The sequence below is a fragment of the Typopeltis vanoorti genome, chromosome 19 (genome assembly GCF_054136105.1).
Source record: "Typopeltis vanoorti isolate ZY-2024b chromosome 19, IOZ_Tvanoo_1.0, whole genome shotgun sequence".
NCBI classification, from domain to species: Eukaryota; Metazoa; Arthropoda; class Arachnida; order Uropygi; family Thelyphonidae; genus Typopeltis; species Typopeltis vanoorti.
In genome coordinates, this window is record NC_143567.1 from 66,971,508 (window position 1) to 66,988,803 (window position 17,296).

The 17,296-nt window shown below is 35.3% G+C and overlaps 1 protein-coding gene across 2 annotated transcripts in view; it reads right to left on the reverse strand.

The window, feature by feature from the left end:
- Positions 1-735: 735 nt before the first annotated feature.
- The window catches only part of Eaf6 (chromatin modification-related protein EAF6/MEAF6), a 140,607-nt gene continuing 124,046 nt past the window's right edge, over positions 736-17,296 (reverse strand). For both annotated transcript variants that reach the window (XM_090409513.1, XM_090409512.1), the window contains one exon: positions 736-960. In XM_090409513.1, the coding sequence (XP_090265639.1) occupies positions 956-960 (5 nt within the window). In that variant the 3' untranslated portion in view covers positions 736-955. The remainder of the gene's footprint in view (positions 961-17,296) is intronic.

Consider the following 17,296-nt stretch of genomic DNA (forward strand, 5'->3'; position numbering starts at 1 on the left):
CTTAAATACTAATTTTTGGGCAGTTTTTTTTGTTTTTTAAAACTAAAAATAGCAATGATTTTTATGCAATTTTATCTTTATATATAATAGTTCAAAACACAGGAAAACAAATGGTCACCAGAAACTTAATATTTTATTTATTTTTTCTTCGCCTTCATCCATAATCTACTTTTTTTCAGTTTTCATATTCTTATGCCAGTTTGAGAACTCAGTTTACTTTGCTTCTGTGGAAGTTTTCTCCACAAACTGTGTATACTGTTGATCACTGTATCCTGACTGAGTGTTCTGGATTTCACATTACAGTAAAATAAATTTGTAAAACAACCCAAATTGCATTTTCACAATCCACAAGGAACTAATAAATTCCTTCTGCTAGTCTAGTATATATATAGCAGTGCTGCTCAATGCCAGATGGATACTGATGAAATTTTTATTTCATCTTTATTACTTTATGCCTGTGTCCATTTTAGTTTAAACTGGACCATTTTTAATAATACAATTAGATAAAATTCAATTACACAATCCTATTAATCCAATACCATTGCAACAGTGCTATAACACTATACTTGTTTTATTCTGCATTAAAATCTATGATTCAATATTTTGGCTTGACATCAAATGATCATTGTCAAATGGCTGTATAAAAAGCATATTCCATTACTGATTATATATAACCATAATTTAGATATTTTAGAGTTAAGGATAATTATCAAAATTAACAAACAAAGTCCAACATTTAAAACCAACCAGAATTTATTTTCATGAAATCTGTACAAGTGTAATAAGTAACATATGATGAAAATTCTGTAGATGGAATTCTACAGTATGTCAAAGAAGATGGACTTTTGTGCTGTTTACAAATTTGACGGTGGAACATAGTTACAAGGTGGGAAAACAAAGATGACTCCAAACCGGTTCATTGGTTGCACGGAATGCCATTTTTCTCCTTCAACTGTCACCCTAAAAGCAAAAATAAGAATGATTAAGAAAACAGTAAAGAATAACAATTTATAGTAGAAGATATCACAATTTATAATAGTGGATTAACTGGACAAAGCACTGCAGATGTAAGTATATGAAAAGCCATTAGCTAATTTAGGTCTATATACAAATGCCAGGAGCATCAGGAAAAATTTGGGTCGAGTGTATTCCCTTGGTGAATATGCGGTAGCCTAAGATTGCTGGCATTAGTGAAGCCTAGCTCGATGATATAACTGGAATTCAGTGTAAAAGATATAGTATTTTCAGGAAGGACATAAAGAGGAGGGTACATACTATTAATGTCATCAGATGATTTTAGTCCAGTTAGAATAGAAACATGAAAACTATAACAGTAATAATATTCCATGCAGCAGCAAAGTGGAAACTAACATGATGAAATATATGGTAGGTATTACTACAGCTTTGGTAGTTTGGTTCAGTTGATGAAATACATTATCAAATTATCCTAATGGGTAATTTGATGATTAAATTACCTGAACTAAATGGGTAATCATTATGGGTGACTTAAATTATCCAAATCTCTGCTGGATAATAGAGAAAACTCACAATAAGAATGGAGACTACTGAGCTGTTGTTGCAAGAGCTGTCTCAAGCAATATGTGCAAGAAAGAACCCACAGTGAAAAGAGTTATATTTGATCACAGCATCAGAAAGAGGTCTCAGTTAAGGATGTGACTGACAGTTTTGCCACCAGCTGGTGACAGCGATCATGGATGTTGACCAAGTAGCTAAGTATATTGTTAAAATTAAGAAAGATTACATGCTGAACTACAAAGATAAAAATTATGACAAACTCAGGAGAATACCATGTTCAGACCCATATCAGTTACTGAATGGGAAAGATATCAACAGTGCAGTAGAAGCAGCAAAAAGCTGCTTAAATGATGCAAGTGTTCCTAGAGTTTGAAGAATAAACAGGTGGGAGTGAAATGTATGTGCAACTTTATTAAGGGAGAGATAAAGATAATTTGGAAGGAATATCGTGAGAGGACAGTTATGAAACATAAAGAGCAAGCCAGTACAGTTATGAGTATTGTATGGAAAGAAAATATGAGTAGGAAAAAAAATTGGCAGTATAAGCTAAAGGTAACCCAAAAGAATTCTATCATTATGCTACAAGTAAAAGAATGAATGAAAGTTGAATAACTTTACTAAATGCAGAGTGTACACTTTTGTCTGAAGCTGATGTGATTGTTCAAATAATACGTGCTCATTTTGCTACTGAACCTGTTGTATGCAATGTAAAGCACAGAGCTACCACTACACTGGATGAAGATATTCTAGATCTGTTGCATAACCTGGAGAAGAATTTGACAATAGGGACAGATGTGTATCAGCATGTTTGGTAAAGGAATGTTCAGCCAAACTGGTTAGGCCAGCCAGAAAAGATCCCACAGGAATAGCAGGATGTATGACAATGCCATTGTATAAAATGTTAGTATGAACTTGCATACAGAAATGAGACAAGCTATATTTGTAAAGGAACATGAATTTACTAAAGGAAAGTCATGTCTGATTATATTTTTATAATAATGTTATTAATAAGTTGGATAAAGGGAATGGATACAGTTTTATAGTGTTGGATTTGCTAAGACATTTGAGAGGATATAGGATTGGAATATAAGCTATTAGCTAGGGCAGAGTTTTCCAAATTGTGTTCTGCAGAAAATGAATAAGTGTTCCGTGATGTCGGTGACCAAGTCGTGTATTTTTAAACATGGAAGTAATTCGGGAAATGGAATACCGCTGTTATGACCAGTAAAAATTGCCTGCAAGCTGATTATAACAATGGGCAGTGTATCCTCTGTTCTCAAAACTGAATGAAATAACATCTGTGGTGCAAATGTTAGTGACCAATCAGCAAGGAAGTACAAAGAAAATTTTTCCACTCAAATTGAAGATCAAGGTAGTCTGTATCCAGTTCTCAAATCTAGTAATACTGAATACTTTCTTCGCAAGTTCATAGCGTAGAGTGAAAGTGCTTGTTTTGAAACCATAGTACCATGATTTTTTAAAAGTAATAGGCCTACATATTTAAATTTTAATATGAATAAGAGACAATGAAAAATCGAATTTTTAATTTCAAAATAATTTTTATTTTTTTAACAATCTCCATTAAGACTAATACATTTATTCCAGCAATGCTCCAGCGCCATTATCCCATCCCAATAGTGGTTCTCAGTACAAAATCTCCAAAATACTCCTCTACTGCTGCAATCACTTCTTGATTCAAAGAAAAACGCTTACCAGCAAGGAAGAGTTTTAGTTTTGGGAAGAGATAGAAGTCAGAGGGAGCCAGATCTGGGGAATAGGGTGGATATTCCAACAATTCATAGTGCAGGTCCCTTAATTTTTCCATTGCCAAAACACCTTTGTGAGCAGGTGCATTGTCCTGAAGAAAGATGATATTTTTCTTCTGAAAACCGGGTCTTTACTCACGAATTTTTTTCATCTAGTCTGATTAAAAGATCGGAATAATATTCCCTGGTTATTGTTTTACCCTTTTCAAGATGATTAATAAACAAAATGCCTTTAGCATCCCAAAACATTGATGGCATGACCTTTCCTGCTGATGGAACCGACTTTGTTTTCTTTGGAACTGAATAACTGGCTTCTGTCCACTGTTTTGACTGCTGTTTGGATTCTGGTGTGTAATGGTGAATCCAAGTCTCATCCATAGTAATAAATCGATGCACAAAATCAGTTTTATTCTTGTTAAAATGCTCCAAGTGCTGTTCAGATTTTCATGCAAGTGCGTTTTTGATCTGTTGTGAGCAAGCATGGCCCCCCCATCTTGTGCAAAGCTTTCTCATTTGCAATTCTTCATGCAAAATATATCCTACACGTTCTTTTGAAATGCTTATAGTCTCAGCAATTTCATGCACTTTTACTCACTAGTTCATCCAATACTATATTGTGCACTTGAGAAATGATTTCTGGTGTTGTTACACTTTTTGGATGTCCTTCATGTGGATCATCTTCAAGGCTGGTATGGCCACGTTTAAACTCGGTAGCCCATTTCTTTTGCTGTTCTGCATGATATTCAATTTTATCCATTTCAAGGGATACAGACAACACTTTTGCTTCAGACAGCTGTATAAAACAAACCACCTGATAGAATGACTTGCAATTTCACATGGATGCTTATGACAGATATACCAACTTAGAGAGAGAGAGAAAAAAAAAAAAAACACGTGCCGATAGTGTTGCATCTATGGTTGGGGACAAGAATTTTTCAGACCACTCTCGTATGGGTGACTGGTAGTGTTCTGCAGGTATCAGCCAGTGTACCACTGTTATTCAATCTACATATTGATGATACTAGGAAGGACCTTACAGGAAATGTTCAGTTCTTTGCTCATCATGGTGCAATGAAAATGGTTGCCAATTCTGTGACAACAAGTGTAAGATTATGCACTTTGGTGTAACAAGATTCCCAACAGCACATTACATTGATGGGATTATGCTTGGAGAAACTGATGAGACTAGGGATATCTGTGTTATGGTGAATAAGAAATTAAAGATTAACAGTCACATAGCAAAGATTGCAAATACAACTCAGAGGATAACTGGGATGCTGAAACAAACACTAACATAAGGATAAGTGGTCATTTTTGCCTCTTTACAAGGCCATGATACAATCACAATTGAAATACTATACATAAATTTGGCCTTCTGGGTTCCAAGGTGATGAAAAAAGTGATGGAGAGGATGCAAAGAAGAGTTATGAAGATATCAGAATTATGGAATGCAGATAATGAGAACAGAGACTGAGAGCTTCTCCTATTTACCAGACACTGGTAAATAGGAGAAGACAGAGGCCTTTAACTTCAGAGAGGTATTATGGTTGATGAAATTTTGATGAAATACTGGTTGATGAAATTTTTTGTATATTGGAATGAGAAGAGGACAAGGGGGGGGGGTATCAATGGAAGTTGGTTAGTGTCTAGCTATATTTTTCTCTCATAGAGAAGTGAGTGGAACTGCTTTACTTGGTGAAGTGGTGAGTACATTTAATGAGTTTAAGAGAAAGTGTGACATCTGGTTGGTGTAGAGTGATGTGTAGCTTCCTTGACTCCCTGGAGGTCTCTGATATTAGATACTGTATATCATTTTTGTACAATCTTCACTTAATCAGTTGTATAATTAGTAAATAAGTTTTTGCTTATGAGCCCTGACTGACGCATCTGAAATTGTTATATATCAGAATTAAATAGGAAGCCATTCATTACAGTTACTCAAATGCTGCACTACATATTAATTTGGCATGGAATGAACTATTGTGTACATTCTTTCTGTAAAACAGACATGCTGGGCCAGAGGTCAAAGAATTTAGAAAATGTTAGCTGCTAATTATTTTTTATCATCATTATAGTTCTTCCTAATCTAATGCACATCACCTGCAACCAGTGCCCCCCCCCTTTTTTTTTTTAACAGTTTAGAACTATAATCTTCAGGCAATCAGTTCTGTTTAAAGAAACAAAACACTACAAAACTTGTCTAATGAAGCTCAATGAATGAACTGTAACCTGTAATGTCATCTAATATTTTTATTTATACAACAGGTTTATACCATTTATCATTACCGAGCTATGATTCTGCTGAGGAAGATAAAAGGATGTCAAAAACTCAAAATAGTAGATTACAAGCAGTTGCAAAGATCTTTAAGATCTTTATTAATGAAGATAGACAGATGCTGATATGTAATGTAAAATTCGGATGTAAAAGATTTCAAAAGAACAATTATATGAATTTGTTTTTAACAGCTCAGATGTTATTAATAATTTACATAATGATATTGAAACGTGCCAATGAGATTAAAATGGATTTCTATCATAAAAAGCAGAGTTTAAAAAGTCATTGAGCACAAAAAAGTTCAAAAATATGACACTGGACTTTTTTTTTAAATGCTAAAGATGATTGGTTTCTTTTAACTGCAACACATTTTTATTGTTAAAATAGCCATAATTTAATGCAGTCATTTTTAATAAATAAAAATGAATCTGTCATAATAGACATTTAAAATTATATTAGCATGTTATAAACACACTGTAATAGAGCAGGAAAAAAAAAAAAAAAAAACAGATTTGTAAAATGTATAGAACTGCATAACTAAAAATATCATGCAAAAATGATTAATTATAGTAATTATAGTATTTAGATTTTTTTTTCATTTAAGAACTGCCAGACTTGCGTTCAAACCCCAACTTCTTAATGAATTAATATAACAAAGGATATGATTACCTGAACTACAATTTAGCAACTTTCTGAAACCTGCTTAAGAACCAGAATGCAAGTAAAACATATGAGATATAACAATACAGATACCTTATATAAAAATAACTTTAAAAAAACCGAACTAGTAATAACTGATTGTTGTTACCTTACTGAACATTAATGTTCCACTGTTGAATTTTTCTCTTGTGCATAAAACATGGGGCAAAAATTCTATACTTACATAAGGTATCCATATCATTATTAGCTCATACCTCTGATACAGTTTAAAGATGAGCAATTTTCATTATAACTTATAGACTAGAGTTATTACATTTGAAACATATATTTTAACAAATGTAACAGATATTATATTTCTAAAACAAATAAGCTGAAGTTTGTCAGTTGTGATTATTTATTCAAAAACTATTTTAAGTGGAGACTAATACTCTCTTAAACACATACATTTTCTTTGGAAGCATAATTCACAATGCAATTGGACATAAAAAAATCACATTGTTAACAATGATATTGATGAAATATATATATATTAAAAAAAAAAAAAAGTCTTTGCATGCAAATTAGAAAGTTAGGATATTCACTTGGAATATAGATCACTGCTGTTATTGACAGGAACTAAAACCTTCAAAACATAGCATATTGATAAAAGTTTATGAGCATCTGCTGTTCAGTATCATTATGAAAACAAAGGAAATGGAAGGTCTGTAAAAATGGATAAAATGACCTGAGTGAGAGAAACTGATAAGTATACTTGTTCTAAACTTCAAGCAAGATGTCAGGATCAGCATATCACTGTCTGATTCAGTTAAGAAATGTTGTTCTAGCATAATGAGGACTTGAAATTAAACTACTGGTCACAACATAAAAAGAACCGCATGAGGTGTTAAGCTAGTCATAAACTAAAGAATTTTAATGATAAATCATTAATAAAAATTAATAAAATCTAAAATCCATTTCAGAATACATGTATACCTTTCCCCATCCAACTTAAAAACTTTATGTAATGTAATTTCATACAAACATGGATAGACATTCTGCTCAGCATTCTTGTTAATTTTTTAGTTAAGACTAATAAATTAAAGATACCAAGAAAGTATATTCTTGGTTTCATCCTTTATCTAAGTATTAGCAAACAAAATCTGTGCATGAAGTAACTTCATGACAGGGCAACTTGTATATAGAGGCTAATGACTTCACATCAGTTGCCTTGGTATCCCATAATGCAATGCATATATCCTTACAGATATGTGCCATGAAGTTACTTCATGTGCAAATTTTGCTTACACTTGAATAAAAGATGAAACCAAGAATATAATTTCTTGGCATCTTTAATTTATAATATAACCAAGTGAAAAAACTTTCAACATGAAGACAAATAAATAATGAAATTTTTGTCCATTATGATTTTTTTAATATATATATATATATATATATATTAAAATGCTCTTGTTTTAACAGGCCTATATCCTACACACACACACACAAAAGGTACAAAAACCTATGCACATCAGTATAGTGTGTGACGTGCAGATAAGGGTTGAGAAAAAAGAAACCTATTGACATTCTTTTTAAAGAGATACAGGTAAAAATTGTTGGGAAACACATCATGAAGAAGGCTGTTCTCAACGACAGAGGTAAATGGAGTAAATGAAGGAGAGGAAAAGTAAGTTCAATGAGTTTGCAGTTGTGTGTGTACAGGGATGTTGGAGAGCTGCTGCTCTTGTTTTAACAGAGCAGAGTTCTAACATCAAGTGGAAGAATGGTAGCCAATTCACTGGAGCAGTGACCATGGAAGTACCTATAGAAGAGACAGAGAGCTGAAACACTGCCTGTGAGATAGAGATTTAAGTAAGCCTGTGAGGGAAGAGCCATCTATGAGCTGAACTGTTCTCTTTTGGGCAGCATGAAGAATTTTTAAGGAGGATTTTTATGTATGCCACCCCAAATGTGTGAACAGTATTCTAAGGATGAGCAGATTTGGGATTTGTATAGTGTTAGTAGCTGGTTTTTGTGACATTGAGAAGGTCAATTATCCTTACCCAACTAAAGGATGGTATGGAGATCAGTGTTTAGGGCACTGGCTGCAGATGATCTTGACGTAAGGAATGTCTAGGAACTACATGGTTTGTCAAAGGAGTAGGATGGATGAAGAGTGCTATCATCGGCAAAGCTATGGATAGGCAAGAGAATGAAGCCCTGAGGTACTCCTGCATTATTGGCAAAGCTCAAAGAGAGGATGCCATCTGCCATGACACCTGAGAGGAAGCTGGCTATCCAGTTACAGAGGGTGGCAGGTAGAAGGAAGACAGTTTGCAAAACAGGCTTTGATAAAATATGATCAAAGCCTTGGAAATGTGAAGGGCAACAGCACATTTCTCTGAACCTTTCCATGGCATGTGTCCAGCGACGAGTGATACAAGCTAAGATAGCAGCAGTGGATCTGGATTGACACAATCCATACTGGTGGTTGCTGATTAACTGGTGAGCTTCTAGGTAGTGAAGAAGTTGACCACTGATAACTTTCTCCATTATTCTGGAGGACTGAGGTGATGGCAACTGGTCGGTAGTTGGATGGTAGACTTTTATCTCCCTTTTTTTGGAATGGATTGGATATATATGTTAATTTCCATACAGTATAGAAGACTGAAGAGATAATAGAAGACAGGTATTAGTTCTAGAGCACAGCATTTCAGTACAGAAGAAGAAATGGCATCAAGACGATGACTTTGTAGTGTTCAGGTTGTCTAATATTCTTCTTAATGTCTTTCTGCTGAAAGACCACAGGTGACATATGGTACTCAGTTGCTGGTATGGAAGGAGAAAATTTGCCTTCATTGTCCATGCAGGAGTTAGAGGAAAAGAGTGATGCTAGGAGGTCAACTTTTTCTTTGGATGCTGTAATAGGTGCAATCTGGATGGGTGAGAGCACAGGTGAGTAGAACTTGTGTATGATGGCTTTTGTGAGGGACCAGAAGGCACAGCTACTATTTGGACAAGAGACGCGTTTTCTGTTATTGGCCTTTATGAAGTTGGATTTGCTAATTAGTTGATTTACATTTACTGTATGCTTCCACATAGGCTGAGTAGAGTATCAAGCTTGGGTTCTTGATGCAAGCCACCTGCTGTAAGCAGAGTTTTTTCTTCGACTCCTTCCATACATCTTTTGTGAAATCAGGGCTTGCAAAGAGGGACAGGAATTTTGTATGGAATGAGGATGAATGCCTTCATGCCATGTGAATGATTTCTGATTCACTCAGTGCTGGTGTCTGGGTCAAAAAGCAGAAGCAATAGTCATTCCATGGGAAGTAGTAGTTCTGGAGATCATACCACTTTCTACCATCATAGTGCCAGAAGACATGAGGCTGAGTGTGGTCAGAGAGGCATTCTGTGAGATTGGAAATTTGCAGAAGATCGTGGTCTGAGTTGCAGAGAGGAAAGGTAACCTCTACAGTATGTCTGGAAGGAGAACTAGTTAAAAAAATATGGGTATTGGGAAAGTGGAGGGGATTATCTGGAATTCAGGTAGCTAGCTGCACGATTTGTGTTAGATTACTGCTTATAGCAAAAACTTCATCACGTCCAGCTTAACTGGTAGTGTTGGAGAAGGAGAGCCAGTTGGAGTTGTGGACATTCAGGTCACCTAGGACGATGAAGTCTGTTTGGCTAGTAAGATTGCAGATGGTTGAGTTTCATGGAGAGGAAGGCGAAGAGGTCTTTGTAGTTTTTAGAGTTTGGAGACTGATAAATGCAGCAGATGAATGTTACTAAGTTGGGCAAGGAAACCTTCAGCCACAAGAGGGGATTCTAAATATAGTATTCTCTGGCAGGCAATATCAGAACATACAAAGGCACAGATGCCACCTTTATGGCAAAATGAATCATAAAGAGTATAATTTGGGCACTGGAGGCAAACTGTGGTTAATGTAGCTGCAATTTGGTTTTCTGTTAAGGGATGGAGGTCTGGTTTGGATGCCTGTAAGTGGTGATAAACGTTGTTTGTCAGAATTTATACTGCAGATGTTTGTAAAGTGGATGTCGAAATTTTATTTTTTTTTGTAGGGATCCTAGAAATTTTTTTGGAATATTGTATTTGGTTTGATTTGTTTGGATGAACTGGTTGTTGAGGGAGATTTATTTTTTTTCAAAGTGTTGCCGTCATTGTTGTCCGTTTCATGTTTAGTTTATTATTAGATGAAAGTAAAGAGTGGGGACATACAGTCGGGGAGATAGACTTGTAAATGTGGCACCCACACCGAGAGTGACCAGTCTCCTTGCCATTCCGTGGCCTCAACAGTGTCTCTCACATACCACTACTCCAACTTCCTCATCAGGCACAAACCTAGCAGGTTTTGAATTACAGCTGAAGCAATTAAGGTTATGAGACCAGTGTATTATGTTCTGTTGATTGAGTGTGCTCTACTGACCAGTTTCCTTGCACCTCGGTATGAGACTGGGTAACTTCTGTTGAAAAGCCCTTAGAAATGTTCTTTAAGTTTTCCCATTCTAGATGAGATTTCAATCCAGGTCTTTCCAACCAAAGGGCATCATTGATATTGATTGAGCTACAGAGGATCTTTTGTATGCTACCAAAAATTAGGATCTGCAGATGATTAATGCAAAGTTAAGTGATTTAGGCATTTTTATACCTAAATTTAAGCTGAAAAATTTAAAGCAGTGAAAAAACTGTCCTGAATCAAATGTTCAATGACAAAGGAATACTAAAAATAAATGAAAGTAAATAAAAATTTTCAAGCAAGTTATTAATTAAAATGTCATTGGTATAGGATATTTAAATAAGTATCAAAAGATGATGAAATATGAAATTCTGTTCTTAAATTATGTAAAACTAGGGCATCTACTAATGAGATGCAATTATCAACTTCAGAAGAAGTAGTTGGCCCTCACTATAGCAAATGATTTTCTAGCAAACTATTGAAGTTTCAAACAAAACTCAGGCACTACTAAAAGGCATTTGGTTGCTATGAATTTGATATAAAATACACAATTCAATATGGCCACATACATAAATATGCAAAAATACTAAATTATAAAAGGATGTTTATTAATGGGCTTATATTTCACTGGATCTCAAACCAGCAACCTCAGAGCAAAACATGTTGCAGTTTACATGTAACAATGAGCAAGTGAATAAATCTGGTGCCCTCTAATGTTGTACAAAAGAAGTTATTACAGTTGTGAGTATGTTGTATATCCAAAGATCTTAACTTGACTGTCTCTGAAAATTTTGGCAGATTAACGCAGCCACACTTGTTAACATTAGGAGAATGCACCATAGCCATTGCTGATACTAAAAATAGTCTCTCTAATCTGTACTAACTTCTATATAGCATACTGGTTTTCTTCCATCTGTTCTTGTGTGAAGGGGTATCCAAAGCATGGTCTGCCAGTTCTGACTTGCCATAATAATAGTAGTAAATGTATTTATGTTCTCCTAGGCAGATGTTAATAGATCTCCCTGTCTTTCCATAGTAGGCTGTTGCAGGGGAACTTCATATACTCTAAGATGTGCTAGAGCAGTGGTTCTTAACCTTTTCAAAGTCACGGAACACTTTTGATTATAAGAAAAATATGGGGAACACTAAAAGCATTAGGATCATAAAACTAACAATAAAATTATGCATGGACTTGCCTTTTATAAAAATGGAACTTATTTTAATGCGATACTTGAGCTTGTCGGCTTTTACAGATTTCAGCAATATCAGGTTTAGTATGTGATATAGCTATCCTCATCTCTTTGTCTATATTAGTATGTCTTTCACGCGTTTTAGTTTTTATATGGGTTAATATTGAGAAACCCAGCTCACACAAATATAATGTTGAAAATTGTAACAAAATTTTCAGTGCTCTTGCGGAGAGAGCTGAGTATTCGGCTTGGACAAAAATCCAAAATTCCTCAAGAGTTATTTCAGAGAATTTCATTCTTAGAGTATGATCCGTTGACAAGGTAACTAATTATTCTTCTTCTTGTAACAAAAATTCACAACTCAATGTATTAACTGTGCCAAATGGATTTCGTATCCAGTCATAATTGTGTGTATTTAAGGAAGGAAAGTAACTTGAAATCTTTTCTTCCAATATTGTTAATTGTTCTGTTATAACGGAAATAATTCCCTCGAAATTTTTATTCAGAGTAGCCAATTACACTCAGAACTGTCAGGTGACATCTTTCGCTGGCGGAACACTTGTAACCAGTTAGCGGAACACCGGTTAAGAACCACTGTGCTAGAGGATGGAATTTGTCCTTAGGAAATATAAGCCAGTTAATAAACATCCTTTTAGAATTTTGTATTTTGTTTGGTGTTGTAATACCATTAAAATAATTGCTATATAAATAATATCCAGCACCTAAGTGTCAACTGTTATGATTTGCTTCACTTTTCATTTATTATCCATTTCATTTAAAATTAAATATGGTACAGTACAGATCTGTGATTCATGAACATCCAAAAAAGAGGAAATGTGAATTTGAGAATAATACAGTAAGAAGAACCTAATCTTACCCATAAGTTTATCTTATAAAGACTTGAAAAAAATTGCCTCTGCTGTAAGAAATCTGAAAGTGGTGATCCAAAATTTGAATGGAGTTCATACCTTAGCCACAATCAGGAACACTTTGCCATGTTATAGGGAAATTCATCAAATTCTGAAGAAACTATATATCAATTTTTTTTGGCATTTTAAGCTCTAAAACACTAAAAAAAAGTTGTTTTTTTCATAATTAAATGTTTTTATCTTTTCATTACTTAAGTATTGAAAGTTTTGAAAGCTTATTTTAGTTTGGGGACCATTTCAGTATGGTATTTTATAGTTTAAACTATTTCCACTAATGAAATTCTCAATTCATGATACTGTGCCTGTGGTAAATTGGAGTTCAATTTACAGTGGTTCACTTAAGTTATAAAGAGTTGGGCCATGGTAAAAGAAAGTGAAGGAAATAAATGTAATAATGCAAACTGGCAAGATAAATTTTATAAATTATTACTTGCACAGTAGAAGCTGTTAGATCTAATTCATATCTGATATGCAAGTGGACTTGTTTTCTTTAATTTTTCATGATTGCATATATATTTTGTTCAGCAAGTGATAATAGTGTCATTTCTATTTCCTGTTATAAACATTTATTCAGTTATAACTATAGAGACAATTATGATTGTAAGCTACACTTAAAGAAATGTTTTAACTAAACTGAACTATCTGAATTAAGTTTGGTGGTTAGAAATGAGTATGAAAAAAAAAAAAAAAAAAAAATCATGTCTCAATTGAGTCGTATGCTAAAAGCCTTAGGAATATCTCAATGGGATGTTCTTATATACTGAGATAACATGTTGATGCATTTTTAACTTATGAAATGATATAAGATGCAAGAAAGAAAAGCTGGCTCTCACATATTATATTCAAGATTTTAAAATCCATGAACAAGAGGCACAAGAACTTTGAGCACAACAGTGCCATATATGGGGTGAAGTTAATGGTTGGAAAAGAAGTTAACTGAAATTTTTCTTAAAGAGTTGGATATTATTAGGGAACTCTTCGTAAGGAAGACTGCTCCAGAGGACAGAGCTAGACTGGAATAAAAGAGAAAGATAAGCAGATTCCGTATCTGTAATTGTACTAAAAAAGAGTGTTGGACATCCTCTACTGTCTTGTATTAACAGGCTCAACAGAAAGTGGAGGAATGATGGTATTGCCAGTTCAGAATAGCAGTGTCCATGAAAGTACCTGTAGAAATGACAGGTAGAAAGAGCTGAAATGGTGAAATAGTCAAATCTCTCTTTCTGGACAGCATTAAGAATTTTCACTGCAAATGTAAACAGTATTCTAAAGATGGGCAGATTTGGGATTTGTATAATGAGTAGTCAAATGGGGAAATGTAGTATTTTAAGCAGAAAAGAATGCTTTTTTTCCTTTTTTTTTTGAGGCAGAGGAAGCTGTTGTGATGTGTTTATGACAGGAGCCACTAAAGATAAATATCAGTTGAAGGAGAGAGATCTAATCCTATGTAGTGATCTGTGTATTACTGAGGGCAGAGAGCAAAGGCAAGACTACATTTTGGTAGTACTGATGGTGACTAGGTTATTCTCACACCTCACTGAAAGGATTTCATGATTACAGTATAAAGGCATCCTGAGATGCTGCATACTGCATGGTTTATCAAATGATTAAGATAATGTATACATACTATCATCAGCAGAGTTGTGGACAGGATAAATAGTGATGCAGAGGTCATTTATGTAATGGACAAAGAGGATAGGTGACAGAACAGAGTCCTGAGACAATTCTGCATTAGTTGTAAAGCTCAGAGAAATACATCCACCATGACATGCAGTTAATGACCAGAGAGAAAGTTGATAGCTCAATTACAGAGGGTGGCAAGTACAAAAAAGAAAGGCAATTTACCAAGCATGCCCTGATGTCAGACACTTAAAAGCTCTGTAAATATTAAGAGTGACAGCACACACATTGCTCTGAACCTTTCCTTGGCACATAGCTAGATTGACACAATCCATACTGACGGTCATTAATTAATTGGCAGGCCTCTAAGCAGTGGGGAGTTGACTGTTGATGACTCTCCATTATTCTGGAGAGGAGTGAGATGATGGCAATTTGTTGGTGGTTTAATGGCAGTCTTTTATCTTCCTATTTTTTTAGAATAGGTTGCATGTATGTTTGCTTCCAAGCATCGAGATAGGTGGCAGTTGAGTACAGAAAATTGCAGAGACAATATAGGACAGGTGTTAACTCTGGAATACAATAACTACAACCTGAGAGATTCATCAGGACCAGAAGACTGAAGTGTCTAAGTTGTTAAGTATTCTTTTGTCTTTTTATCAAAAAAAATCACAGGAGGCACATGGTCTCAGCTTCTGCGCTATGATTTGCCTTTGTCCACTACTCAGAAGTTGGAGGAGAAGAGCGATGCCAGGTAGTCAGCTCTTTCTGTTGTAACAGCACTGCTATCTGTGCTGTTACAACAAATGAAAAGTACAAGCACAGATGAGCAGAAGTTTGCATCCAATGGCATAATAAGACACAGCTTCCATTTGGAGAAAGATGAATTTTCTGCTATTCACAATATGAAGTCTAATCTAAATTTGCTGATAGTTGTTTTGCATTTATTGCATACTTCACAGGCTGATGTTTGCAAGCCACTTGGAATATATATATTTTTTTAAGGGATTCCAGTATGTTTTGAATATTGTATTTGGCTTTGCATTTTTGTTGAGATATGTTTTCAAGGGAGATTTATATCAGTTACGATGAACACTGTCATTTTGATTAAGAGTTAAGTGAAAGGACAGAGAAAGGATATGAAGTGAAAGGTGATACTCATGGACATGACACCCAATATAGAGAGTGACCTATCTCTTGCATGCTAGAGTAACACCGCCAATCGCCAACAAACCGAATGATAATACGAAGTGCCTCAGCTGTGAAACCGAAGTTACTGAAAGAAAAAAGATATATTGTGCAATTTCTGTTGCCACTGGCTACATACTGTCTGCACGAAAATAGACGAATTGACACACAAGCTTTTTACGGATCTCAACCAGCCTTTCTTCTGTTCGATATGCCTTCCTTCTGTAAAATAGCTACTGAACCTAAGCAACGAGTTGAAAACCTCGAACAACACCTTAATACTATGATCGATACTTTCTCTTCCAAAATTCGAAAGTTGGAAACTAAGCTGAAGATACTCTATCACCTGATTGCAAGTGTACCCCAGTGTCCGCTAAACGAACTCAGTGACCTAATCGCATCAACGATGCACGAGTCGCTCGAGGCTGAAAACAATAAATCATTAAAAGAAGACATCAGCAAACTAGCAGAAGAATGCAACTTCAATGCCAGAAATATCGTCAAATCCTATTGTTTCAGACCCATAAACAAAAGAAAGGTTGGAACGAACTTTCATGTCTCGTGAAAGTGACCTGCGACACACCAACAAACACATCTAAATTAACAACAGCAATAAATAACAAGCTAAAGGACACTTGCCCCAAATCACACGTATGTGCTAACCTGATTTAATTTTTGCCCAAAGGGAACAAAGACACCAACTCTGAAGACAACTAGAAGAAAAATGCCAAAATGGAGACAACAGTTAGATCATACACTACAAACTAGTGCAAAAATCAAGTGATGCCACTAGTAGCCACCAAGGAAACCAGTATGCAGGCACTGCATAGGAAATGTGCAAATCCCTTGTGGTCAAAATCCATGCCTCACAGAACCTTGCATATCCATTTCAACATTCATGGCCTCAACTCCAACTTTAATAGTCCACCAAACCCCACCTACTCTTTTTAACAGAAACTCAAATCTCAACCTTCCCCCAGCACTATCCATCTCAACCTTCCAAACTATACACTATTTACCTACTTTCGACCCAAGGGTGTCTACTCATATATCTGCTCTGACATATCCTGCCAGAGAGCATCTAACCTAGAATTGCCCAACTTTGACATTCTTTGGTTGAAAATATCCCTCCCTCACTCAGTCAAATTCATCTACTGTCTCTATCACTCTCCTAATACCACCAACTACTCTGAGCTCTTTAATTTCATCTCCTTAAGTTGATTTTCTCCAGTCCCACTCTAACAATGAAATCATCCTCCTAAGTGAATTCAATGTCCATAACACCAACTGGCTTTCCTCTTCCAGTTGTGCAGCTCCTGCAGGCAGAGATGCTGAAACATTTGCCATCACTAACAACCTTACACAAATTGTTCACAAGCCATCCAGAATACCAGATAACCTGAACCACTCCCCAAATACCCTAGATCTCTTCCTTACCAATGACCCTTCCAAATATCTTGTGAATGTATTGAGCCCCCTGGGTAATTCTGACCAAAAATTAGTGCTCATCTCCTCCCCCATGCAACAACGCTTACACAGTCACACCCACACAAGAGTAGTTTGGCATTATAACAGTCTCCAGGATTACTATGCTTCATTCCCATGGTTGGACTATTGTTTCCAATCTTCCAATCCGAACATATGCACTGAACATATCAAAAGTAATCCTCAGCGGCATGAA